The sequence below is a fragment of the Echinops telfairi genome, unplaced genomic scaffold, assembly GCF_000313985.2.
Source record: "Echinops telfairi isolate 266 unplaced genomic scaffold, ASM31398v2 ScPeMD7_18;HRSCAF=68, whole genome shotgun sequence".
Taxonomy (NCBI): domain Eukaryota; kingdom Metazoa; phylum Chordata; class Mammalia; order Afrosoricida; family Tenrecidae; genus Echinops; species Echinops telfairi.
In genome coordinates, this window is record NW_022103915.1 from 23,705,988 (window position 1) to 23,732,630 (window position 26,643).

Below are 26,643 nucleotides of genomic sequence, written 5' to 3' on the forward strand. Positions count from 1 at the left end.
CTCACTCACTGTCTCACTCTCTCACTGACTCACTCTCTCACTGTCTCCCTCACTCACTGTCTCACTCTCTCACTGACTCACTCTCTCACTGTCTCCCTCACTCACTGACTCACTCTCTCACTTTCTGACCCACTCTCTCACTCACTCACTGTCTCTCTCACTCACTCACTGTCTCACTAACTCACTGTCTCTCTCTCTCTCTCACTGTCTATCTCACTCACTGTCTGTCTCACTCTCACTCACTGCCTCACTCTCTCACTGTCTCACTCTCTCACTGTCTCACTAACTCACTGTCTCTCTCTCTCTCTCACTGTCTATCTCACTAACTGTCTGTCTCACTCTCACTCACTGTCTCTCTCACTCACTCACTGTCTCACTAACTCACTGTCTCTCTCTCTCTCACTGTCTATCTCACTCACTGTCTGTCTCACTCTCACTCACTGCCTCACTCTCTCACTGTCTCACTCTCTCACTCACTCACCGTCTCCCTCACTCACTGTCTCACTCTCTCACTGTCTCTCTCACTCTCACTGTCTCTCTCACTCACTCACTGTCTGACTCACTCACTGTCTCACTCTCTCACTGTCTCACTCACTCACTGTCTCACTCACACACTATCTCACTCACTCACTGTCTCTCACTCACTGTCTCACTCAGTCACGGTCTCACTCACTTACGGACTCACTCTCTCACTTTCTGACCCACTGTCTCACTCACTCACTGTCTCTCACTGTCTCACTCTCTCACTGTCTCTCTCATTCACTCACTGTCTCACTCTCTCGGAAAAAAAAAAAAGAAACAAACGAGAAGGAAAACATCACCTTTGGGATACAACAAAAGCAGAGATCAGAGAACAATTTATAGCAATAAATTTGCACAAAGTAAGAGAAACCAAAACTTGACCTTACCCCTACAACTTTAGCAATTAGAACAAGAACAACAAAATAAACCTTCAGTAGGGAGGAGAAAAGAAATAATTAAGATTACGGCAAAAATAAATGAATCAAATAACAGAAAAGCAATTGAAAAAAATCAACGAGTTGATTCTTTGAGAGGGTTAACAAAATTTATAAACCACTGGCAAACTTAACAAAGGAAAAGAAAGAGAATATACAAATATAAGAAAAAGGAGGCATCCTAACAGAAAAAAGACAATACTGTACTATGAAAGATTTTAACAAATTTTAAAAAATTAGACCATTTTCTTCTTTTCAATTAATTAATTTTAATAAATCATTTTGTTGGGGGCTCTTACAACTCAGATAACAATCCATACATCAGTTGTATCAAGCACTTTTGTACATATGTTACCATCATCATTTCCAAAGCATTTTCTTTTTATTTGAGCCCTTGGTATCAGCTCCTTTTTTCCCCCTCCCCTCCCTGAACCTCTCACCCTTGTCAACCCTTGATAATCTATATATATTTTTTCATATTTTACACTGTCCACTGTCTCCCCTCACCCACTTTTCTGTTGTATTGCAATCAGTTCCCCATTTCTTCCCCTTCTCCCCCACCTTCCCCTTCCCCTCATGGTATTGCTACTCTCATGATTGGTCCTGAGGGATTTTTCTGCCCTGGATTCTGTGTGTGGAGAGCTCTTATCTGTACCAGTGCACATGCTCTGGTCTAGCCAGATAAGTAAGAGAGAACTGGGGTCATGATAATGGTGTGGGGAGGAAGCATTTAAGAACAAGAGGAATGTTGTGTTTTGTCAGTGCTGTATGCACCCTGACAGGCTCATCCCTTTCTTGTGACCCTTCTGTGAGGGAATGTCCAACTGTCTACAGATGGGCTTTGGCTCTCCATTCCCACCACCCTCATTCGCATTTAAATGGTTATGTTTTGGGTCTTCTGATCCCTGATGCCTGATCCCAGTGACCCCTCATGATCACATGGGTTGGTGTGCTTCTTCCATGTGGGCTTTGTTGCTTCCCTGCTAGATGGCGGCTTGTTTACCTTCAAGCCTTTAAGACCCCAGGTGCTATATCTTGTAATAGCCAGGCACCATCAGTTTTCTTCACCACCTTAGCATATGCACCCATTTTTTCTTCAGTGATCCTGTTGGGAAAGTGAGTCTCTCAGAATGCCAGGTTATTAGATCAAAGTGTTCTTGCATTGAGGGAGGACTTGAGTAGAGGCCCAATGTCCGTCCGCTACCTCAATACTTAACCTATAAATATATGTACATTATCCCTATCGTTATATATTAATATATTTACATATGTATATGTCTATGTATATACCTCTATAAATGTCTTTTGCCTCCTAGTTCTTTCCTTTCTTTCCTCTTACTTTCTTCCTGTGCCACTATCATGTTGGACCTTCATTCAGCTCTCTGTACTTCCTCTCAGCTACATTGCACTTGATCAACCCCCACCAGGCATTCTATGCCCTCCTTGCCATCAATTTTAGATCTCTTGTTGTTACCTAGTCCCTGGGTTTGTTGGCTCCCCCCTCCTTTTCCCCCACCTCCTCCTTTCCCTTGTTTCCCAACCCTCCCACCAGTCTCATTGTTTTCTTCTCAGGTTGGTTTATGCTGCCTGTCTTATATAGATAGACATGAAAAATGGACAATTTTCTAGAAGCACATATCTACATAAATTAACAGAGATTGAAGTAGAAAACCTCAATTGGCCTATAAGAGAAGAAATTGATCAGGTCCCAGGTATGACATATTGTGATTTGTCGATCAGGTAATAATGTAGTCATCCTTCATTTTCTGATCTTGTGCTATCATACTCCATATTTACAAAATGCCTATTTTTGCAAAATGACCTGGTCTTTTGAACCTCACAGTGTCGGTAAGTAAAGAATGGGTGTATTTTGAAGATACATGTGTGAGAAAGAGAGGAACCTAGGCTGATACCAAGGGTTCGTTCTGAGCAGCTGAAAGGATGGAGGAGCTAGTTTGGAGGAAATAGACGCAGCATTTACAGGGGGAAAAGTTATGCAAGCTTTGGGAAAGTTAAATATTTAACTGTGTGTTTCAAGTACCTTTGGCTATGAGGAGAAGTCTGGGGGGAAAAAAACCCAAAACCCAACATTCACCCTTTGAGTACTTCCTATGTACCAGACCATTTTGTGAGTGCTTTGTCAGTCAGTATTAACTCATTCCCTTTATAAGAGGGAGTACTATTGTTAGTTCCATTTTACAGGTGAGAGAGTATACACACAATTAGATGAAGTAACTTGCCCTGGGAGATAAGGCTGGATCCAGGATGGGAACCAAGTTGTCTGGTCCCACGGATCTTCATAGGAAAGTAGAGAAGAGAGGCATCTTTCCATTGTTTTCCGCTTACTTCTTGCTGGCTGCATGGGGCTCTGAGGTTAGGTATGCAGCCACCTGTTGCTGTTTTGTCTCTGCTGGAGGAGGTTGCTCCAGGGTCTCTATCTCTAAACTTTCAATCTTCGACTAGGAACCTAGATACAATGATTCATCGAAGATTTCTAAACCGATGCATAGAATGAACTAGACCAACAGAAGACCCATTTGTGAGAAACAGAAATTTGCCTCACCTGTTTGCATTATTCTTCATTTTTCCTTCAAGAGAAACACTGTGTTTTATTGTAAGAAATGTAAAGGGCCAACATGAAAATACAAATAATTCAGATAACTTCTTTTCTGAGCAATTGAGATCTACTTTGAAAGATGGTTTTAATATCTTTTGTTAACTGTTGACAAAGGAATGTGTTGAAGTATATTTTAAATATAAAGAGCAACAACACAGTTTAATAAACAGAATAGTGTCATCTCCCTCAAAGCTCCTCTGTCTCCTTACTTATCTTGCCCTCCTCCTCCATCACATTTCCTTCCCTCCACCCACATCACCACCTGCCAGAGCTTTGTGATAATGCCTGCTTTGCTTTTCTTGACAACTTTACTATAGTCATTACCTGCGTCTACCTAGTGTCAAACCATATGTAGATGAACTAATGCTGTATTGATTATTTCACACAAAGGTATACCTGTAGGCCTTCCCCATGTGGTTGCTTAGCTATAGTTCTTTTGGTTTTTATTTCTGTGTATTCCATTATAGTCACATGAGGCTTCAAAAAGTTGGTGGACTTTCACTGCCATCTATAGCCATCTGCAAACTGTGTTTAGAATTTAGGCGCTGATACTAATACTAACCCTCCTCCGGGTTTGATTTCCATTATTTACAATTCTTGGGACCCATAGGGTAGTGTGCTTCTTCAGTATGAGCCTAGTCGAGACATCACTTAGATGGCGGCTTGATTTAAGACAAGCCTTTTGACCCCAGGTACTATTCTTTCTGAAAACTGGGCACCATCCACTTTCTTCACCACACTTTGCTGTACCACCCATATCTCCAGGGTCCCCCATTTAGATTAAGCCTCAGGTGAATCCCCTCTAACTATGGATCAGGGATAGGAAAGGCCTTGTTACCAGACAGAGAACATTATTGGACAATGACTACAGTTGTAGTTATTAAAACTGTGACACCTTGTCATTTGATCTTCCAAAGTATAATTGTTCCAGTTTTTAATACTTTCTGCTTTGTTTTAGTCTGATGTTTTCCTCTGCTTCCTTCTATCGTTGTTGGTGTTTTGCTTTGATTTTGTATGTGTTTCTGTATATGAAACTCTGGCTAGATAAACCTATCGCAACAACAACTGGATTAATAGTTTTAAAGGGACATGGTAGGGAGGTTGGCAGGAAATGGAGAGCTAACAACAGATACAAGAAAGAAGAAATATCCTGGGATTGATAGTGGTGATGGTTGCACAACTCTTCATGAATGTAACTGAACTAGTGGAATGTATGACATGTGAATTGACTGTTGGTGAAAATGTCAAAATAAACTAGTTACTTTTTTAAACTAATTTATTAAAGCCTGTGGGAAAATGACATTATCTGTTCATTCTGTTTTTTCACAAACTTTTGAACCCCCTCTATTCACTCGTTGCTGTTGTGCTGACTGTATCACAATTCACTTGTTGTTGTTGTTGTTGTTGTTGACTACTCAAGTTGATTTTCTCTTTGGTGAGTAAGGACAGTGCTTCTGAGAGTGCTCTGCTTTCTGGTCTCTGTGCATTCTTCACGTGTGGGTAAAGCAGGAGGAGGGTTGCAGGGCTGCGCTTGTGTTCAGAGGGGCCTGGGTGGTACATGGCCAAGCATCTGGCTACTAACCAATACGTTGGTGATTTGAACCCACCAGCAGCTCAATGGGAGAAAGAAGTTGCCATCTGCTTTGGTAAAGATTACAGCCTTGGACACCCCAGGGGCAGTTTTACTATATTCTGTGGGGTCATTATAAGTCAGAATCAACTTGATGGCAATAGGTTATGGTATGCGCATCTTCAGTAGGATCGGATAGCTTCAAGTCATTTCTGAACGGTCCCACCATCCTATAGGAACGATTGTGTGGTCCCACTACCTCATTTCCTCTCGGGATTATCATTGTTTCCTACTTCATCAGGTGGGTATTGGTGTAGTAACAGTATCACATGTACATTTAATTTGCATTGTCTAGATTAATCGTACTCAGGGTTTGTCCCCTTGCTTATTATCAGCCTTTTGGATTTCTTTTTCCCAAAAATGTCCAGTCAGATAGATTCAATTCTGTTGAGTTCTCTGCTTGTTTTCTGACTAACTTGTAGGGATTTTTCTGGACTCTGTGTGGGAGGAATCGTCTACTTTGTAGATGGTTTTGTCACTTTCTTTTTGGTGCCTTTTGGTGACTAACAACAAGAACAAACCCACCGCCGTCGAGTCAGCTCTAACTCAGACCAGCTCACAGAGCAGAGTGGAGCTGATCCTTTGAGTCTAAGTCTTCACAGGAGTAGAAAGCCTCATCTTTTCCGTATGAGCTGCTAGTGGGGTTGAACTGCACACCTTGCATCTAGAAGGCAATGCATAACCTTTTGATGACTGGCAGTTCACCAGGGCTCCTCCTTCGGTGAATAAAACAAAAAAACAGACTCACTGCCATCGAATCAGCACTGGCTCATAGTGACCCTATAGGACAGGGGAGAATGATCCTGTGAGTTTCCAAGACTTAACTCTTTACAGGAGGAGAAAGCCCCATCTTTCTCCTGTGGAGCTGCTGGCGGTTTTGAACTGCCGACCTTGTGGATCGAGGTCCTCATAACCACTGTACCACCAGGGCTTCTAATCCCTTGGTGAATTGTAGTTATAAATTTTAATGATGTGAATGTTTTGTGTGTAGAATTGTTTGTCTTTTCTATTTAGTAAGTTCCCTGCTTGCTTACAGGAGAAAGATGAGGCTTCCTACTACCAGAGAGAGTTCCAATCGTGGAAGCCCGCAGAGGCAGCTCTACTCTGTGCTGTAGAGTTGCTGTGAGTCGGAACAGGCCCAACGGCACTGAGAGTGTTTGCTTAATGAAACCTTTCTCTATTCCAAAACCAGGAGCACATTGGATTGTAATGTCTCCTAAATATATTTTGTTTACCCTTTTATTCTTTGATATTCAGTTCACCAGTAAGCCTTCCTAGATTTATGTCCTGGTCCATAGTCTCGAGTTCCTTGGGCGGTGCAAAGTGTCAATGCTCTCTGGTGCTCGCCACCTTTCAGCGGTTTTCATCAGCGAGCTGCTCCTCACACGGATGGCCAGAGGAGAAACCAACTATGGAAATGCTGTGGAATACAGTTCTTCTACGCCGACACCTGTGGCGTCCCCATGGGTCAAAATCCACTCCATGAAAAAGGGGGAACCCCTCACAAGGTTGGAGATATAGCCGGCCCTGCCCTCCAGGAGGATGAATAACAGAAAGTTGGGTGAAGGAAGACAACAGACAATGTAAGCCATGGAAAAAGAATAATAATATGTAATTGATCAAGGATTCACGAGGGCGAGAGGGTGGGGGAAAAAAAGAGGAGCTGATACCAAGGGCTCAAGTAGAAAGAAATTGTTTTGGAAATGTCGATGGCAACATATGTACAAGTGTGCTTAATACTATTGAATAATAGATTGTTAGACAATTTGTAAGACCCACCAATGCAATAATTAATTTTTTTAAAAATTAAAAAAAAATTCACTCATGGCAGCTGCTTTGTTTTTTTGGTTTGTGTGTGTGTGGTGGGGGAGGAGTGGTGAACTTTCTAGTTGTCACATTGAAAACAAGCAGGGATATATCACACGCTTATTATGCACATTTATTTGTCTAGTCTTTGGCCTTCACCAAACTGGCTCAACTCTGCAGTGTAACTGAGTACGTTTTCTTGGGATGGCTGGTAGGCCATTAAGGAAGGAGGACACACAAGGTGAAAAGTAGGCATCTCTGGGTGGTGCAGACTTAACTACTAGTTAAGTGATTGGCAGGTTGGCAGCTAGAACCTACCAGAGATGCCTCTGAACACAGACCTGGGACCTTCCAAAAGGTCACAACGTTGAAACCCTGCTGCAGAGCAGTTCTTCCCCTGCACCTACGGAGTCACGTGGGTTGGAATGAACTCAATAGCAACTACCGGCGATAACAAGGCAGAATCAGCAGAACCCGTATTTGGGGTTTGAATGAACCTCGAATCAAGAGATGAAACTAGACCTAAAAATCACTCTTAGCCCTTCTGTGAAACTTTCTTTGACATGAGGGTCACGATACCTAAGTTTTACTACTAACTCTGACGCTGACTGAGCTGGGGTCTCAGTTGCTTTCTCTGAATCATAAGTGTATTTCCTGTATTTCTGTAGTTCCTTGCTTTGTATGGCTGTAGAGATTTCATAGGGTCCAGTGGCGTCAAAGTAAGACAATCACGAAAGATAACCACGTACAACTCTTTATATCGAAGGCTTTTGGGTTTCGTTCACAGCCCCACCGTTGACCATGCCCTGTTGGACATGCCCTTCCTTCGACGCCCTGGGGAGATGCCCTCTAGCATCCGAGAGCAGCTGGACTACCCATTCTGAAGACACCAGCAGCCCAAGTTTGGGCCCTTCATACACAGATCTGCAGCTCGCCAATGCTGAGGATCAGATGAGTGGCCGGGCTTCTGGGTCTGACTCGACTGGTAAGTTGAAGCACCAGACCAAAGGCTTTGCAAATCACTTGAGTCATGTGTCCCCAGTAGTGAAAAGTTCTACAGCCAGCTCCCTTTGCAGAATGAGTTCAAGTACAGCCATCCAATCAAAAGCTAGACTCCACAGTGGTTCAAAATCACATCAGAAGAAATGTGTAGAAAGAGATCGTTAATATGGAGAAAACATCTGATCGGGTATCTCTCTCACTGTGTTATATTAAGACTCTTGAGTACAAGTACCGTTCTCTGTCACTTTGTTTTCTCCTTGGATAACTCAGCAATGTGTAATATGCACACGACTGAATCTTCCATCCTTTCTGCTCAGAGAGAGGAAGGTAGAGGTAGGCAGGTCAAAGTGAATGTTATGAAGGAGAATGAGAACCAGGACTAAGTTACTGTGCCCAGATTACAAATCATTTTTCAGTTATAATGTTTTGTTTTGTTTTTAATTTCTTCTTCTTTTTTGCTGTTTTGCCTTAATTGATCAATCTGTGAAGCCCCATGGTCTTATTTGTTGAGTCAATGTAGTGTGGAATGTTGGCTTGCTTTGAAGTGGAAAAGGGGTCCGTCAACCAACACTGTTAGGGGCTAGATCTAGAAAGGCATTCCATATTCTTGGCACTTTGATTATCTGGCCAAGGAATTGTTTCCTCTGAAAGTGATTTTGTTGTTGTTGTTGTTATTGTTAGGTGCCATCGAGTCAGTTCTAACCCACAGGGACCCCAGGCACAACAGAACATAACCCTCTGGGTCCTGCGCCATCCTCACAAACATTCTGATGCTTGAGCCCATTGTGGTGGCACTGTGTCAGTCCATCACCTCGCGGGCCTTCCCCTCTTCATCTGCCCTCCCCCTTTACCAAGCACGATGTCCCTCTCCTGACAACATGTCCAAAGTATGTAAGACCACATCTCACCGCCCTTGCCTCTCAGGAGCCCTCTGGCCATACATCTTCCAGGAGAGAGCCATCATGTCCAGTCCGTTTTATGACAAACGTAAGTATAGTAGAAGGAAACACCGCTTACCATCCTTAAGGAGCCCTCGGTGGTATAGTTGGCTGTCCATTGAACCGTGATTTGAACCCACCAGCTATTCACAGGAGAAAGGTTAGGCTGTCTGCTCCAAGAGAGAGTTAAATTTTGGGAAACCCAAAGGGAAAATTGCACTCTTATCCTATGAGGTTGCTATGAGTTGGATTCAGCTTGATGGTACTGAGAGGTTTCTGAGTTTGGTGCCATCTCATAACTCTTGGTACGTTTGCATCCATTGCTGTGTCTGTTGTGGGGTGCCTTCCAGCCTGTGGCTCCTCTTCAACCACGATATCGAGCAGTATTTTATTGGGATCAAGAAGGTTTTTATAGGGTAGTTTGGGGGGAAGGATGGTGCCAGGCCTTTCTTCCTAGTCTGCCTTCATCTGGAAACTCCACTAAAAATTCTCCACCCTATGACCCTGCTGGTATTTGAAATACAGGTGGCATAGCTTCCAGCATCCAAGTAAAAAGCAAGCATGACTCGATGGCAGATGGGTGGCAGCTAAAAGCGATAGAATTACTGCAAGTTTCTCTGTGGATTAAATGACCCAGGGTGTGAACTCTATTTGTTTTTCCTTCCCAAGAATGTTACTTAGGAGTTGGTCTCCGCTCATGTTTCTGTTTGGAATAGCATGTATTCTCACGGTGTGTGCAGTCGGGTTCTGCAAGCAAAGGAGGGGGTTCTTCTGAAGGGTTCAGACAGAATTAGGGTTGGTTTTTGATAACATTGCAGAGAAGCCCCACGTATCCCAAATCCTCCTTTCACAAGCCACAGTTCTATTTTGTCTTCATGGATATGCCCCCACTTCTGATTGAGCTCTCTGACCAACGATGCCTGTCTGTGACTGAGATCTGCCCACTGTAGGGAGCAGTTCACAGAAGAGGGGACACCATATCACTCACTAGGGTAGAGTGTTTCAACAGAGTGACTGTGAGTTCCCCAGCCTCCTGTCAGAATCTTCCTGTGGGGGGAGCATGGAGTAGAGTATATAGTGGGTTCAAATCCTGGTTCTGACACTTGCCTCCTGTCTTAGCTAGAAATACCACACGTGGGTGACTTTAAACAGACACTTATTTTCCCGCTGTTTAAGAGGCTGGCAGTCTGAATTTGGGGCATCTGCTGGAGGGGAAGACATTCACTCTCCGTTGGCTTTGGGAGACGGTTTTTGTCTCTTTGCAGCTTCTTTGCTGGGCTCCTTGGAGAGCTCCACGTGGCATGTTATCTGCCTTCCTCACTCTCGGCATTTTTGTTATTTGCTTTTATATCCAAAAGTGATCCCTCTAAGACATACCTTAAGACAGTATTGCCTCATTCATAATGCAAAGAAGGTCCTATGCCCAAATGGGATTACAACCACACTATAGGAGGACTTACAACATATCTTTGGTTGTGGCTGCTGCTGCTGTTAGGTGCCATCAGGTTCGGACTCATAGGACCCTCCATACAGCAGAGTGGAACACTGCTTGGTCCTGTGCCAGTCTTCCCAATTTCTCCTATGTTTGAGCCCATTGTGGCAGTCACCATGGCAGTCCATTTCGTTGGCGGGGTCTTCTTCTTCTTTGCTGACACTCTACTTGACCAAGCATATTTTAGGGGCCCACAGTTCAGTCTATAACACTGGCTATGTGACATGAGACAAGGCTAAGGTGACCAGATGTCCCACTTTTGGCGGGACAGTCCCAATTTTTGGCATTTAAAAAAGTCCAGATTTTTTGAAAGATTGCACGACAAGCTAGGGAACGGTCTATTTGGTCCATATAGACCCAATTTTTTATCAAGAACCGCCACCCCCCCCAACCCGGTCAATGGTGTCTTGCTTTAAATCTGGTCACCTTAGAGGCCCTTTATCTTTGTCCTCGTTTCCTCATCCGGAGGATGAAAATACTGCTTGCTTGACCAGGTTACTGTGAGTCCCAGGTGAGATGATTTGTGTAGAGCAGCTTCCATGATGCCTGACACAGAATTGGTGATTTTCACGGCTGCAGCCTCTTTGTTGAGCCAGAGTTCTCCATGATGGCTCTCTTGCTGACGGGGAAGTCAGACTCAGCTCTCAGGCTGGTTTTTCAGTGGCCTCTATCTCTCGTTATTTACTGAGAGTTGCTGTAATCCCTAGAGGTTCAAATGATGGAGATCCAAGGGCTAGCCTGAACAGGACAGCATTCACCTGTCTCCAAAGCTCATAATTATCTTCTCTCTCTCTTTCCTAAAGCCTTCTAACAGTGTCAGCATTCACCTGTCTCCAAAGCTCATAATTATCTTCTCTCTCTCTTTCCTAAAGCCTTCTAACAGTGTCTCTCTCAGTTCTCGCTGAGAAAACGCCTCTCCTGATGTTTCAGTCAGGGCCCTGGCGGGAAGCTGAGGTTGCCCTCAAGTGGGCTCATCTGAAGAGAGTTGAATGAAGGTGTGGTGACACTCAGAGAGCCTTGAAGGATGGAGATGCTCTCAGAGCTTGGGAGCAGTGGGGGCTTTGGGATAACCTGGGGCATTTGGAGAAAAGCAGGTACAGAGGGGCCCCCATGGACCTCCTGAATTCCTAGAAGTCTGTGAAGAAGAGTGACATTTTCTTTCAGTAGAATTATGGGCAAATACATGGCCTAAAACTGGCAGAATACATTCTGTGAAATTTATCTCAAACATAAACAAAAAAAAAGCATGCATATATGAATGAACTAGTTTGCCAGGTAGGGTTCTGAATTCTTTAGAAAATCTAATGACATTCTCCTAGTAAGCCTGTGAGGTAGGAGTTCTTATTTAGCCCCCATGATGCAGAGTGGGAGACAGGGGAAGGCAGTGGGTAAGGAAAGTCCCCAGCTCACTTAGCCGGGGGCCTCCCTCCTCATGTACAGGGAAACCCTGATAAGCTGCTTGAGGACCCTCTCATGCTCACTGCATCACAAGCTTTGAATTGGGTGGATCTGTGAACTCTGCCAAGACTAATGCTTTCCAGTGGAAGAGCGGGTTCAAATGTCTTCCTACCAAGGGATATGTGAGATATTAGCCAAGAGCATGACCTTGTAGTCAGAACGAGCGGAGGCCTAGAGAAGACAGCATGCTGCTGCACTCAGGAACTTGGCTCACACCCTTGCTGATGCGCTCGTAACTCGAGTTGCCGCATCCTCCGAGCCTGAGCATCCCCTTTGTGAAGCTGGGATGGGGTCGCATGTGATGGCCCAGGTGCCCGGCCTGCGGGAAGCTCAGGCCTGGTAGACCAAATGGCTCCTTTCCGAGGGCCTGGGTCTTCTGGGTGCTTTAACACAGAAAGAAATGTTTCCATGGGCTGTGTAATGATTGGATGCTCATCCACTGACTTTTTAAAAAAATCAACTCAGAACAGTTATGGAATAGAATCAAGTTTCCCCTACTCCTTCTTCTCGGTGCCATCCCAGAGGTTGCTTTGTTTGTCCGTTTGCTGCGTTACCCTCCGACGCTGTACGTTGTGAGTGGCCATGGAGTTAAGGAGGACCTGGGGCCCTCCGGCCGAGCATTGAACTACTGACCACAAGGACAGGACTTCAAGCCTACCAACCACTCCTCAGAGAAAGCTGAAACTGCCTGCTCTTGTAAACATTTATGGCCTCAGACACCCTTGACCCTATGGCAGTGGCTTGCTTGTTGTTTCTTTTGGGGGGTGGGGGCTGGGGGGTGGCCTTGAATTCTCTTTTACTCATGGTGACTCCATGCACGAGGGATCAAAACTGCCTGACCCTGTGCCATTCTCAAAATTGGTTGTGGAGTGGACCATTGTGACCCTGGGATTTCCATTGTCTGATATTTGGTTGTGAATAAACCTAACCCAGGCCAAACCCATTGCTGCTGGGCTCTTTGGAATGAGATAATCAGGCCTTTACCTGGAAACTCCCCTGAAACCTGTTCAGCAGCACAACAGCACAAGCCTCCACTGACACATGAGGTGCATTAGCTGAAAACTGGACCTGGGTCTCCAAACCTGGGAGGTGGTACTTCTGTCTCTGAATTGTCACTGGCCCGACAGCTTCACATGTTGAGTGCTTTTGAGTCAATTCTGGCTCCTAGTGATACCAAGGGACACAGTCGCACTACCTCTGTGGGGCTTCTTGGCAGTGGTTTTGTTAGATCTCTCTGGAGCTAGATTTATACCTCGGTCCTTGGCTCCGCGCGAGAAAGAATTCACGCCGAAGCCTGGTTCGTGATGGAAGTGAGTTTTATGAAAGTTAGAAGAAGTGTCAGGTTTACACGGCACCCAAGGGGCTCCTCCCGGACATGCGGCCTGGCTGGAAGCGGCTCTGCGTCCCGCAACGCGTGCCAAAGCTCTCTGCGCCTGAGTTCTCTCTCCTCCCGTCTAGGTTCTTCCTTTCCGTCTAAGTTTTCTCTCCTCTTGTCTGAGTTTTCTCTCTCTCCCCTCTGGGCTTCTGCCTTTTCAAGGATTCCACAGGGAGGCGTGGTGAAAGACCCCTGATCGACCCCATTGGCTGAATTGAATTTACCTGGCTAGGTGATCCAATTCAAGTTCACGCCCACCCCTGCCTACTGGCGGGAACCCTGAACATGTGCGGTGCGCCATTCCTTTGTTTCCCTAGCTTGACCTTCTGGGCACGCGTTAATGGACATCCCCCAGTCCTATGCTGGCCTACCTAACAGTTTTTATAGGTGCAGATCTGCAGATCTTTGTCCTGCGGAGTCAACACCAAGCGGGCTCAAACTCCCACTCTCAGTTAGCAGCCCGTGCTTAACCATGGTGCCACTAAGGTTTCTCACACATAGATGTTGTATGTGGATAGATGGCATCTCTTGTCTCGGGGTTGATTTTTAACTTGAATAGAATCAAAGGGAATTTAAATAGGTAGGAGACAGCTTGGGGCGAAGGCTCACATTTCCTTGACAGACATGCCTATGCTTCCTGGAGCTTGCATGTTCCCTCAGCACTGTGTGAGGTAAGCCTCTTTCTGATACCCCTCTTTTGAAAAGAAACCTCCTGGTTATTTCACAATGGGCCGGGGGCCCAGGTTGGCCACGGGAGTTGGGAATGCTTCCTTGTGCATCATCATGGCACATCCATCTTGTCCTTCCTGTCCCACAGTCCAAGCCGAGACAGCCAGGGAGGGGAGACAGCCAGGGAAGTGCTGCCCCAGGCGCTGGGAGAGGAGAGGCTGGAGGGGAGTGGCCTGTGAGCAGCCCCAGGCTGGGAGGACAGATCTGGAATCCCAGGAGACTGTCCCCAGACTTCCTGGTCTGTGCACTGAGAGAGTGGTTCCTGTTTTGAAAGTTCCTTAACTCTTCCTAGACCATAGGGGAGAAAGAACATACAGGAACAAAGTGAGAACCAAGTGTTTCTAAGCCTGTGGCCCTTAGCAGCTGTTATAGATTGAATTGTTGAAGTCCCACACACCGTCCCCCTCCACCACCACCCAGCAAAGTCTGCGTTGGGCTCTTACCCCTATACCTATGGAGGTGTACCACCCTTTAGGAATAGGGTTTTCTTTGCTGAGTCAATGAGGCCATATAAGGTAGGGTGTGTCCTAACCCTAATCGTTTCGGAGATATTAAAAAAGCAGATAGGCTGTGGAGCAAGCACAAACCGAGGGAGGTAGCTGTCAGGGGAAGAATGCCAAGGAATCGGGAACATAGGGGCCGCAGAGCTGAGAGAGACAAAGACCGTCCTGAAGCTGACAAAGAAAGCACCTGAATTTGGCCATGTAGCCTCCTAAACTACGAGGAAGTGAATTTCTGTTCTTTGAAGCCACCTATCACGGTATTTTATACAGCAGTACTGAGAAACTTAAGCTGCTACCCCAGCCGTGGGGAATTGAAAAAGGCTTTCAGTTGAGCACTTGCGAGGTCAAGGATACCTGTGTACATGGAAAGGCTCTCAGCCAGTGAATTGCTGTCCTTGTCGCAGTAGGCGTCTGCAGCCAGGGCTGGCTTTGGGAGAGCTCTCCTGAAGGCAAGATTGTTTGGGTCTGAGTTAAGGAAATCCCCCCCGGGCTATAGGCAGATCTCACTCTTTTCTACCTCTTTTGTGCAAGTCAGCTCCACAGAGCTCAACTTCCTCCCTACTGAGAGTCCAGGTGTGTAGGATGAAAAGGTATGTGTGAAGGTGCTTTGCACAATTCAAATGAACAATCAAACCCTAAACCAAAACCCACTGCCACTTAGTGGGTTATGACTCACTGTGATCCGATGAGACAGAGAACACCTGCTCTACAGGGTTTCCCGTAGGTCTGTCTTGGAAGAAGTAAAGCCAGAGTGCTCCTTAGAGGCAAGGATAGCAAGGTTTCATCATGCATACTTTGGACATGTCGCTAGGAGGGACCAGTCCTTGTAGAAGGACATAGTGCTTGGTAAAGTGGAAGGGGGGTAAAAAAGAAGGCCTTCAAGGAGATGGATTGGCACAATGGCTGCATCAATAGGCTCAGGCACAGGGACAATGGTGAGGGTGGCCTGGGCCGGGCAGTGTTCTATTCTGCTCTGCATAAGGTTGCTTCTGGTCTGCAAAGGGTCGGAGTCAACTCGATGGCACCTAGCAACAACAGGGTTTCTGATGCTGCAAATCTTAACGGGAGCAGGCTGCTTCATCTCTCACATGGAGAGACTAGTGGGTTCGAACGGCCGACCATCCAGTTAGCAGCCTAATGCTTAATCCACTGCGTTACCAGGGCTCCTTGCATAGTGTGGTAGGGATTAAAATGAAAACAAACCCAAATTGATTATCTCGGTGCCTCATTTCCCTGTGATAAGTGAAATAAAGGGCCATCACCCCCTTACTGCCTTTAAGACAAAAACCAGTCACCATCATGTTGATTCTGACTCATGAGGAACCCAAGTGTGTCCACACAGTACAGTTCTATAGGGTCTTCTTCAGTGGCTGGGTTTTTAGAAATAGACTGCCAGGCCTTTCTTCCAAGGAGCCTCTGGCTGGATTGAAATCTCTAACCTTTTGGTTAGCAACTGGGCAGTCAACCCCAGCAAGGACTCCTATTGCCAGTGAGATCCTAGAAGGGATTTGCATTTTCAGAAGTGATAGGTAATTGCAAAGAGGTGCTGGAAGAAGTTCGGTATAATTGATTGGGTTGTGTACTGAGGGCCTGTTGTCACTGGGTCTTAGCATCCTAGAGAGATGGGGGTACTGGAGATGGGGGACCTGCGCCCCCTGGCAGTATCAAAAGGTGAGGACACATGCAGGGAGATGGTCTCAGTTTCCTTAAGTAGAGCTTCTTAAACTGTGGGTCTCCACTCTGTATGGGGTACAGGACTCTGTGTGTGTGTGTGTGTGTGTGTGTGTGTGTGTGTGTGTGTGTGTGTGTGTGTGTTTTGGGGAGGGGGGGTTGCGACCAATTTGGCAACCGTAAGAGGTCTTTGAACACACAATGACCGAAAATTAATTCAAAGGCCAACTGTAATGAATCCCAGGTGTTTCTGGCAGTACTTGCCTGGTTGCAAATCCCTTAGTTGAAAAGGAGTCAAGGGTGGGGAAAGTTTAAGAAGCCCTGCCCCATTGTGTATGTGTGTGTTGGGGGAGTGGGGAGGGGGTGCTCCAGGCTCACCTGTGTCCCTGGGCCTCTGCTGCTCCATAATGGGTGCCAGAGGGCAACCTCCTCCCAGTTCCCCTTGGCAGGATCTCTGCGGGGATAAGCAGCCCAGGAGGCAGTCCTCATTCCCTACCTAATTGTGGAGGGAACAACTTTGTGACCAGCCTACACTTTCTTCTTTTCTCACCTCCGGGGTAATTAGGAGGGAGGCAAGCAAATCCCTTCCCCTCTGTTAAATCACAGGGCTGGGACTGAGGCTGAGACTCCAGAGTCTGGCAAGGGACCTGGGAATTGGCAGGCTCTAGGGAGAGTCCTGCTTCCGCTGCCTCCTCCTCCTCCCCTGGAGTCCCCTCTCTCCCTGTGGCTTGAACCACAGACACTCCTTGCTGTGCTGGCTTCACCAGGGACAGGAATTCTGTAGCTGCACTGGCTTTCTGTGAGTTGATAAAATGCAAGAAGGGCCAGAGAGCAGAAACAAGAGCCTGTCTTTGAAGTCGATTTCTTCCAGGGAGGGCAAACAGAAGTGTTTGCAGTAGAATAGGTAGCTATAAAGCCAGGGACTTTTGTTTTCTTTCGCCTACAAGAAAAGTGTAGATTTCACTGTGAGATGAGAATGCTTCAGCCAAAGATGTAAACTGAGAAATGTCAAGACTGAATGCAACACAGGTAGCTGTTAGTTGCTATCTAGTTTCCTTGATTCATGGCGACCCCATGCACACTGGAACAAAATGCTGCCCTGTTTTTGAGCCATCTCATGATCCTTGCATCTGTTGCTGTCATCAGAATACTGTTTGTTTTCAGGAGGCTCATCTTCCAGAACTATTTTAGGCAATGCTCTGTTGCGGTCTGTAAGGTTTTCATTGACAAATTTTTGGAAGCAAATCTCCAGACGTTCTTTCTAATCTGTCTTAAACTGGAAGCTCTGTTGAAAGTTATCCACCATGACTGATTGCTGGCACTTGAAATACCAGTGACATAGCTTCCAGCCTCATGGCAACCGGCAAGCCACCTCAGTACAAGACAACGAGAGATTGGTGATGGATACATATTAGATCCATTGCTGTCGAGTTGATTCCAACTCAGAGTGACCCTGCAGCACAGTGACCTGTTTGATCAAGGTCCCCAGGCAGCAGTCTTTATACCAGGAGCCTGCCACACCTTTCCCCTTACAGCTTGTGGGGCTCAACCACCAACCTTTCGATTAGAAACATATATGCACACATATATGAAAATATGTATGCATGTGTGTATACTTTTATAAAATCTACCTTTTCATTAACCTGCAACCTGCTTATCCAGCCAGGTACACAGTCAGATATACCCAGCCAGATCTCAGTGCATGGAAACATTGCCAGATTGGTTTGGAAATATATGTCATTGCTAAAGTGTTGGGAGCTGAGAGAACGCAGAGAGAAATATTTGGATGAATATGGCCAGATTAATGAGCTTTATAAAAGCGCTTGTGGTGTAATGGACCATGCAGTGAGCTGCCAAATGCAAGGTCAGCTGGTCCAACCCACCAGCCGCTCTTCTGAAGAAAGATGCGGCTTTCTGCTCCCACAAAGAAGTCTAACCTTAGAAACTACACAGGGCAGTTCTAGCTGCCCTATATGGTCGGAATCAACTCAATGACAGTGAGTTTGGTTTTTGAAATTTTATCTTTCGTGCTCTGCTAAACCTCTTGGCTTTTCATTTGTTTTGTTTTTAATGGCACACTTTCTTTGTACTTGAACTAACCTCATGGGCTTTAAAACCAATTCCTGGCCAGATGTTCTTGATTCGTTTACATGTGAATGCCCACAGTGGAATTCTGCAGGGGCTGAGGGGGGGGCGGGCACCACAAGGGGGAGGTTGTCCCCAGAGATTTCAGTTTCACTTTTCTTCTCAGAAAAGAGTGTTGACAGTGTCTAAACCACCTAGAGAGTTAGGAATTTGATTTTCATGACAAGAACTTTTCAGAGGCTACCTCATCACCTGTTAAGCACATTATGAGGAGCAGCCGGCTGCAGTCTTTGTGCAAGATGCAGCATGCTCCTCTGTTGCCGGTCCTGTCACCACCCCGCTGCAGCTGTGGCTGGGAGGGTCTTGGTTCGCAGTAAACAGTGATTATCTTTGTGCATGATGGGATTATAGGGGCTCTTGTGGTCTCCTGGCCCAATATTATTTTATAGTATGTTTTCTACTATCTATGCCACTTGGGAAACAACAACAAATTAATTTATTTCTGAAATGCTTTCTGCTCATTACAAATGTCAGAAATTGAGGAGCTGATACCAAGGGCTCAAGGAGAAAGAAAATGTTTTGAGAACGATGATGGAAACAAATGTATAAATGTGCTTGACACAATGGGTGGATGTGTGGATTGTGATAAGAGTTGTATGAGCCCCCAATAAAATGATTTTAAAAAGAAAATGAGGAAAGAAGAAAAAGAAGAGGCAAAAAACTTATATATAGGTATAAATATAAATGTGTAATTATATAAATATAGGTATATTTGTGCTTGCACATATATGTAAATACAATAAGGAAGCAGATGGACTTTGGGCCTCTACTAAAATCTCACCTAAGTACAAGAACGGTTTGTTCTCGATGTAAAAACCCACCCCTGGTGATGAACAACAGAAACGTGGGTGAAGGGAGACAGGGGATGGTGTAAGATGAAAGTAATAATAATTTATCATTTATCAAGGGCTTACAAGGGTGGGAGGGTGGGGGAAGGAGTGCAAGAAGAGGAGTTGATACCAAGAACTCATAGAAAGTAAATATTTAAAAAATGGTTATGGCAACGTATGTGCTTAGTCCAATGTATGGATTATTATAAGAGCTGTTAGAGTCCCCAATAAAATGATCTAACAATTACAAAAAAAACCCCAAAAAACCAAATGTCAGAAATTGTCCTGTTCCTCCTGAGCCATGATCTCCTTCAGAAAGCTAGAAGTAAATTACATCTTTTCTCTTTTCCTTTAATAATTGTAAGTCTGCCCATGTGTTTGCTCTCATGCACGCATCTTGCTTGTCTCTAATTGTTGTGCTTTTTCAAAATTTGCTTTAAATTTCATTAGCATTCAAAACAAAAACTCTAAGTAGGGAGGGTCTTCTTTGAAAGTTTCTCCAGAGGGGTTTAGAAATGTCTCATAAATGCAAATGTCTATGGAACTCCTACTGTTTCTAAGTCACCTTCAATCCCAAGAAGAGTAAGTGATGCAATACCTGCATTAGGCCTGAAAACAAATCTTTTACCCAATTTTTATACCCAATTAAAAAAAACCAAATCTCTATCTACTGAACATTGACTGGGCCAGGAAAGTACTACATATTCTTTGTCTTTCCTTAGATCATCTCATTGAATATTCCCAGGCTTAAGAGTATCCCATGTTACCAACGCAGAAGCCGTGGCTAAAGAGGTTACATGATTTGACCAAAGTCATGTGGCTTGATTGGGGAGAGTTGAGATTTAGATTTAAATCTCCAGCCCCCTGCCTGGTGATGTGAGGTCTGCATTTGGGGATACAGTAAATTGTGAGCAGCAGTAATTTTACACCCACAGCTTCCATGGACACAAACAGATACCTTCCTCTGCGTTAGGGAGCTCAGTGCACGTCTCTCTTAAGTGCTTTGTCCAATGAGTAGTAGTGATTTGCTTAGCGTCTCCTACTAACTTGGAGCCGTTCTGGGTTTAGGAACCACATTTTACTCATTTCATATCCCCAACACATGACCTCACACATAGTAGTTACACATGGGCTAGAAGATCCACAATCATTGCTCATGAAAACAGCACTTCAGAAATCAAAAGACGAGAAGAAAAATGGGTGCATAAGCAAATGTGGCGAAAAAAGCTCATGGTGCCCGGCTATCAAAAAGTATAGCGTCTGGGGTCTTAAAGGCTTGAAGGTAATCAAGCGTCCATCAAGCTCAGAAGCAACAAAGCCCACATGGAAGAAGCACACCAGCCTATGCAACCACGAGGTGTCGAAGGGATCAGGTATAAGGCATCATCAGAACAAAAAATCTTACCATAGTGAATGATGGGGGGAGTGTGGAGTGGAGACCCAAAGCCCATTAGTAGGCCACTGGAGATCCCCTTGCAGAGGGGTCTCAGGGAGGAGATGAGCCAGTCATGGTGCGATGTAACAACGATGAAAAATACAACTTTCCTCTAGTTCCTAAATGTTTCCTCCCCGCTCCCACTACCATGACTCAAATTTGACCTTGCAAGTCTGGCTAGACCAGAGGATGTACACTGGTACAGATAGGAACTGAAAATACAGGGAATCCAGGGCAGATGAGCCCTATAGGACCAGTGGTGTGAGTGGCGAAACAGGGAGGGTAGAGGGAGAGTGGGTAGGAAAGAGGGAACCGGTTACAAGGAACTATATGTGACCTCCTCCCTGGGGGACGGACAACAGAAAAGTGGGTGAAGGGAGACATTGGACAGGGCAAGATATGACAAAATACCAATTTATAAACTATCAAGGGCTCATGAGGGAGGGAGGAGCGGGGAGGAAGGGGAAAAATGAGGACCTAATGCCGGGGGCTTAAGTGGAGAGAAAATGTTTTGAGAATGATGAGGGCAATGAATGTACAAATGCGCTTTACACAATTGGTGTGTGTATGGATTGTGATAAGAGTTGTATGAGTCCTTAATAAAATGATTTAAAAATAAAAAAGAAATCAAAAGACGAGTTGCCTTAGGTAAGTCTGCTGACGAAGATCTCTTCAGAGTACTGAAAACCCAGGATGTTGCTTTGAGGACTGAGCCTGACCAAAGCCAAGGCATTTCCACTTGCCTCATGTGCATATGCAAGATGGTCATTGCAGAAGGGACACCGAGAAGAGTCGATGCATTTGATTTGTGGGGCTGGAGAGAATGTGGAAAGTACCTGGACTGCTCTATGGACAAACCAACCTGTCTTGGAAGAAGTAAGGCCAGGGTGCTCCTTAGAGGCAAGGATGGCGAGACTTTGTCTTACACACTTTGGACGAGCTGTCAGGAGAGACCAATCGCTGGAAAAGCGCATCCTGGTTGGTAAAGTAGAGGGTGGTGAGAAAGAGGAAGGCCCTGAAGGAAGGAGCTGGATTGACGCAGTAGTTGCAGCAGTGGTCCCGAGCGCAGCAACCCTGGTGAGGATGGAGCATGACTAGGTCGGCAGCGTTTCGTTCTGTTGCGCGCAGGGTCTCTATTGGCTCGATGGCACCTGCCAGCAGCAACAAGAAAATCCTTGGTTCCAAACTTGCTCTCCTAGACGGAAGTGCGTATGCTACTTGAAATGGAAATGCATGAATGAGAAAAAGGAAAAGGCAACAAACAGATGCACGGTTGTTGTCCTCCAGTGTCTTGCAGTTGAAATCCAACGCCCACGGACTGCGTAGGACCGAGAAGAGCTGCCACATTGGGCTTCCTGGATCAGCATCTTCATGAGAGCCAAGGGTCAGGTTTTCCTCAGGGGGTCCCCAGCTGAGCACTCAGCCCTTGGGCCCCCAGGACTTCTTCAAATGCCACTGGGATGACTGACGTCTTGTGGTTCCAGATGTGAAGTTGCTACCCAGGAGTCTCCATTCATTTTGTGTGTCCTATTCTTATTCGCGTTTTACATGATTTTAAATATGCAGGTGGGTGTCACAGAGCGTGGGAAAGATGCTCTCTGAAGTTTGGGTGTCTCAGCTCTCATGTGCCCTCGATGTCCTTGAACCACAGCAGCCCTAGTTTTCTTCTCTGCATTTACCTCAGGAGCCCTGGTGGCACCATGGTTACAGTTCTCAGCTGCTAACCGACAGGTTGGCAGTTCAAGCCCACCAGTCATGCTGTAAGAGAAAGTGATGGCGCTCTTGTTTCCTTGAAGATCTTCACCCTTGGGAAGCCTATGGAGCAGTTCTGTTCTGTCCAACAAGACTACAGAGAGTCCGCCTGGGCTCCATCGTCATGAGCTGGCTGTAGTCACCTCAAAGAATGTGAAGAAGAGGAGTGGGGCCCGCTTTCGGTGATGCTAGGTTCATGTGATCAGCAGGCACGCTGGGCAGAGTAACAGCTGAGAAAGAGCCACTGAAGTGACTGTGTTCTTCTCCATTCCAACAGGTGAGCTAAATATAGGTATCTTAGAACTAGTGGCCTGCAACCAGAGACTTTACAGGTCTCTTTAAAAATGGCACCTGGCCTAATCCTAAAGAAGAGGTGGCAACAGAATGCCAGAATGCCTTGATAGGATACTTTCTCTCATGTTCTGTGCACTGTTAAAATGTCCCTTTCACAGATGAATTAACTAATACCCAGTGTCACATATGGGGCGATTGACAAAATTAATATTGACAGCTACTCTTGTCTGTCCCCTTCTGCCCCTTGTCTGACAAGACCCCTTCTCTACTCCCGATCTCTTCAGGCGAGGACCTGTGAATCGAATTGAGGTGGTACATGCTCTCTAATGACTTAGGTCTTCATTGTCTCACCTTCATGGATGTGCGCAGGAGACCACAGTGGTATCCGCATGAGCAGTAAGTACCTCTCTCAGTGGCAAACAGAAATCACAGGTGTCTTCAGAGCACTTTACAGTTACAATAGATCCAAATATCAATTAATTGCAACCTTGAAAGCATGAGTATTATTATAATATTACTAGGTCTTGTGGTTTAATGTATTAATAAAGAAGTACAGAGATTATCCTTGCAGATTCACTAAATTGGTTTTCAAAAGTTGATAAGATTCAATACAGTTTCTTTTTAAGGCTTATGTACTTAAAGCACATTATCCTAAGGCATTATTAGACCTTTTTTAGCCTGTAAAGACTCTTTGGTACCAAAAAAGAACATGTTAAGCATCACTACTTGGGAGTCTCGCTGGTGCTTACCCGTGAACCTCAAACGCTTTCATTATGATTTAATTCCAATTGATCCATATGTTCATCAAACGAGGACCTCCTATGTGCCCACCCCTATGCTAGGTTCTAGCAACCCAGGTAGCGTAATGGGTTACTTGTTGGGCTGCTAATTGCAAGATTAGTAGTTCAAACACACCAGCCTCTCCTTGGGAAAAAGATGAGGCTGTTGGCCAAGTAAAGATTTACATTGCTAGAAACCCCAGCAAGCAGTTCTATGCTGTCCTATAGGTTTGCTATGAGTTGGAACCAAGTTTTGATGGCAGTGGGAGACACAGGACCTGAGTATGGAATGGTGAACACATTGCTCCTGCCTCCACTTGCTTACAGTCTAGTGCGGACTGTGGACCTACTTGAGAGTAAACAAAGCCCCTTAAAGTATCGTGAGATATACTTTATATACTATGTAATACACTATATTGAAGTATAGTGAGAGAAGCGCTTTCATAGGGCAGGTCGAGAGAGCTATACAGAAGTAGCTGGAGGCAGCAGAATCTAAACCTATGGGCCAGGAAAGGTCCTCCAGAGAATTGAGAGAGAGTGAGGCTTGCTAGCTGAGGTGGGCTTGTTTCAGGAGCAGGAATATTTTGCAAAGGCCCCAAAATATGGTGAGTTCATGCAACTCAAAGCATTTCATTTTATTAAAATGTGTTGTTCATCTGGGGTATGATGAGGGAGTAATCAAACCAGCATCATCCAATGGCCCTTTCTGTGATGTGAGAAATATTCTGTATATGGGCCGTCTAATAAGTGAGTCATTTAGCTACAGGTAGCTTGTGAGCAGTAGAAATATGGCTAACATGACCCAGAAATTTAATTTAAAATCTTAATTTGAATTACATGTAAAATTAAATTGCCACATGGGGCTAGACACTGGGCAGTGCTAGGTGGAGACTCTGCGCTGAAGCAGATCACACAGGGCTTGGCCTGCCTTATAGGTCAACTTGTTGTGTTTTTGTTGTGTTATAGTTAGTGGTTGTTAAGTTATCTGCTGACTCATGACAACCCCCGTGCACAACAGGATTGGGCTAGCGTCACCCCTAGGGTGACTAATTTTTTCAGAGGTAGATGACCAGGCTTTTCTTTGGCTCGCTTAGTCTGGACTCTTTGCTAACACTCATCCAGCATCATAGCAACATGCAAGCCTCTATGGACGGATAATGGGGGTAATGGCATTTGAGGTCCGTTGGTCAGTGATGGTATCTTACTCTCCCTCATGGAGGGGAGAATTCTACCACTGAACCACTACTGACCCAGAAGATACCAAAGCTTTTGAAATGATTCCTAAGAGCTGTGGAGGACCATTACAGGTGTTAAGACAAGGGAAGTATGATGCAATCAGATGGGGCCAGGTAACCCAGGCATGCCAGTTCAAGGCCCAGGGAAGTCATCCAAGCAAGATTATTGTTGGTGGCTGAGATGAGCCTCTCATACCCGAGTGGAGTGGACAGCACCATGGACAGAAATGAGACCTGGAGTCCCATGGAGGTAAGTGGCCAGATCCAGACGACAGTTGGTATTTAAAAGGGACAGGATCCCAATCAAACCTCTTCAGGAGGTTTCTTCTCTATGCTTCTACTCTTGCTTTCACCTTTGAATAACTCCCTATTTCTACCTGTCAAATTCTTACTGATGGTTCAAGGTAAAAGGAGGTTTTCTCACAGAAGGTCTTTTTGTGCCAAGTGTGGTCTTAAGAACTGATTATTCAAAGGTGAAGAAGCTGCTCCAAGCAAGTTCCTCCTGAGTCCCCTCTGGTGCTCAGAACCTGTAGCACCGGTCCTGTCTTTGGTTGGGGAGTTCTTTGCCTAGGAGCCAACTGCCTTACCAACCAGGTGCGGGCAATGCTGCAAGATCTTCCACCTCTGAATCGTCCCCACAGTCCATCTGCAGCACAGCACCTGGTGGGAAAGGGGATGTTTGATGGATGCTTTTATGCTGACTTTTCCACTTTGCCCCACCATGATGGCTTTATTCCCTTGTTGTGTTTTGTTTTAAGGTTGGAAAAATTACTTAATGGCTCTTTAAGGAGCAGTGAATACAATTAAGCTGTTGTCCAGTGTTAGATAAAATTTAACCATAGTTCAGTTCCAAAACAAGTCATTACAGGTGAGACCATGAAATGTCCTAACAATTTTAATACATTGCACTAATCATCTAAAACAAAGGAATCCTTGTTTGCAGGAGATGGGGTGTTTATGCAAAATCTGGAATCAAGTATGTTTTATATAGGACCCAAATTATATGAACCAGGAAACATTCCTATGTACCAACAGCTGTAGTAGAGTACATTTTAAGACTAGAAATTCAAAATGCTTTTCTTTTTTTCTTAATTGGGGGCACATACAACTCTTATCACAATCCATACATACATCAATTGTGTAAAGCACATTTGTACATTCGTTGCCCTCATTATTCTCAAAACATTTGCTCTCCACTTAAGCATCTGACATCAGCTCCTCATTTCCCCCCCCCTCCCTCCCTGCTCCCCCTCCCTCCAAAATGCTTTTCAAAATGAGGTCTCCCTTATTTTCTACCAAAGAAACCAAAAAAAACCAACAGTCAAAAAACATGCCCCAAAGTACTTAAGTCTCCAGTAACCAAATATAGCAAGAAAATGGAGAATGATAACAATTAGTTCTTCGTTATAATTTTGAATTATGTCTGCCGACTATTTTAAGTGTAAGTATAGTTGGGAGAATCATGAAATACACCTGTGTTGGATGAGTTTAAAGTAAGTTCCCAAGAGAATGGTAGGACACCATTTGTTTTTTTATTTGAACTCGTATTGTGACTTGGATGAGAGTTTATAGACCCAATGGGTTTCCCATTCAACAGTTCAGACACATTTTGTTGTGTGAGGTCGCAGTCCCCGCAACGCCACGTAGCAACTCTCTCCCTCCTTCCCCACTGTTTGCCATCTCCAATCACCCTCTTTAACACTACTGATAGAAATAGGATTTTAAATTGCTCACTGAAGCACTTATGCAACATTCAAAAATCAAGCTTCAATGAGAATCATGAGCTGCTCTCTTTTCTGAGAAAAATCATTCTAATTCAATGAAGTATCGATGTATACCGAGTGCTGAAACCATAATGGCAGCGACCTAGCTCCCTCTCAGGTGTGGATTGTTGCATGATTAACCCTGGACCCTCTGGAATAGAGGTAATCTTATTTGGTTTAAGCTCGTACAGATTGGTTTGGCTTCTTGAATCACAGAGCTTTTGAATTGGAAG

At 45.1% G+C, this 26,643-nt stretch overlaps 1 protein-coding gene across 1 annotated transcript in view; it reads left to right on the top strand.

Moving 5' to 3' along the window:
- The window catches only part of STON2 (stonin 2), a 171,204-nt gene that overhangs the window by 52,848 nt on the left and 91,713 nt on the right, over window positions 1-26,643 (top strand). The window contains exon 4 of the mRNA XM_045287945.1: window positions 7,797-7,994. Within this exon, the coding sequence (XP_045143880.1) occupies window positions 7,797-7,994 (198 nt within the window). The remainder of the gene's footprint in view (window positions 1-7,796; window positions 7,995-26,643) is intronic.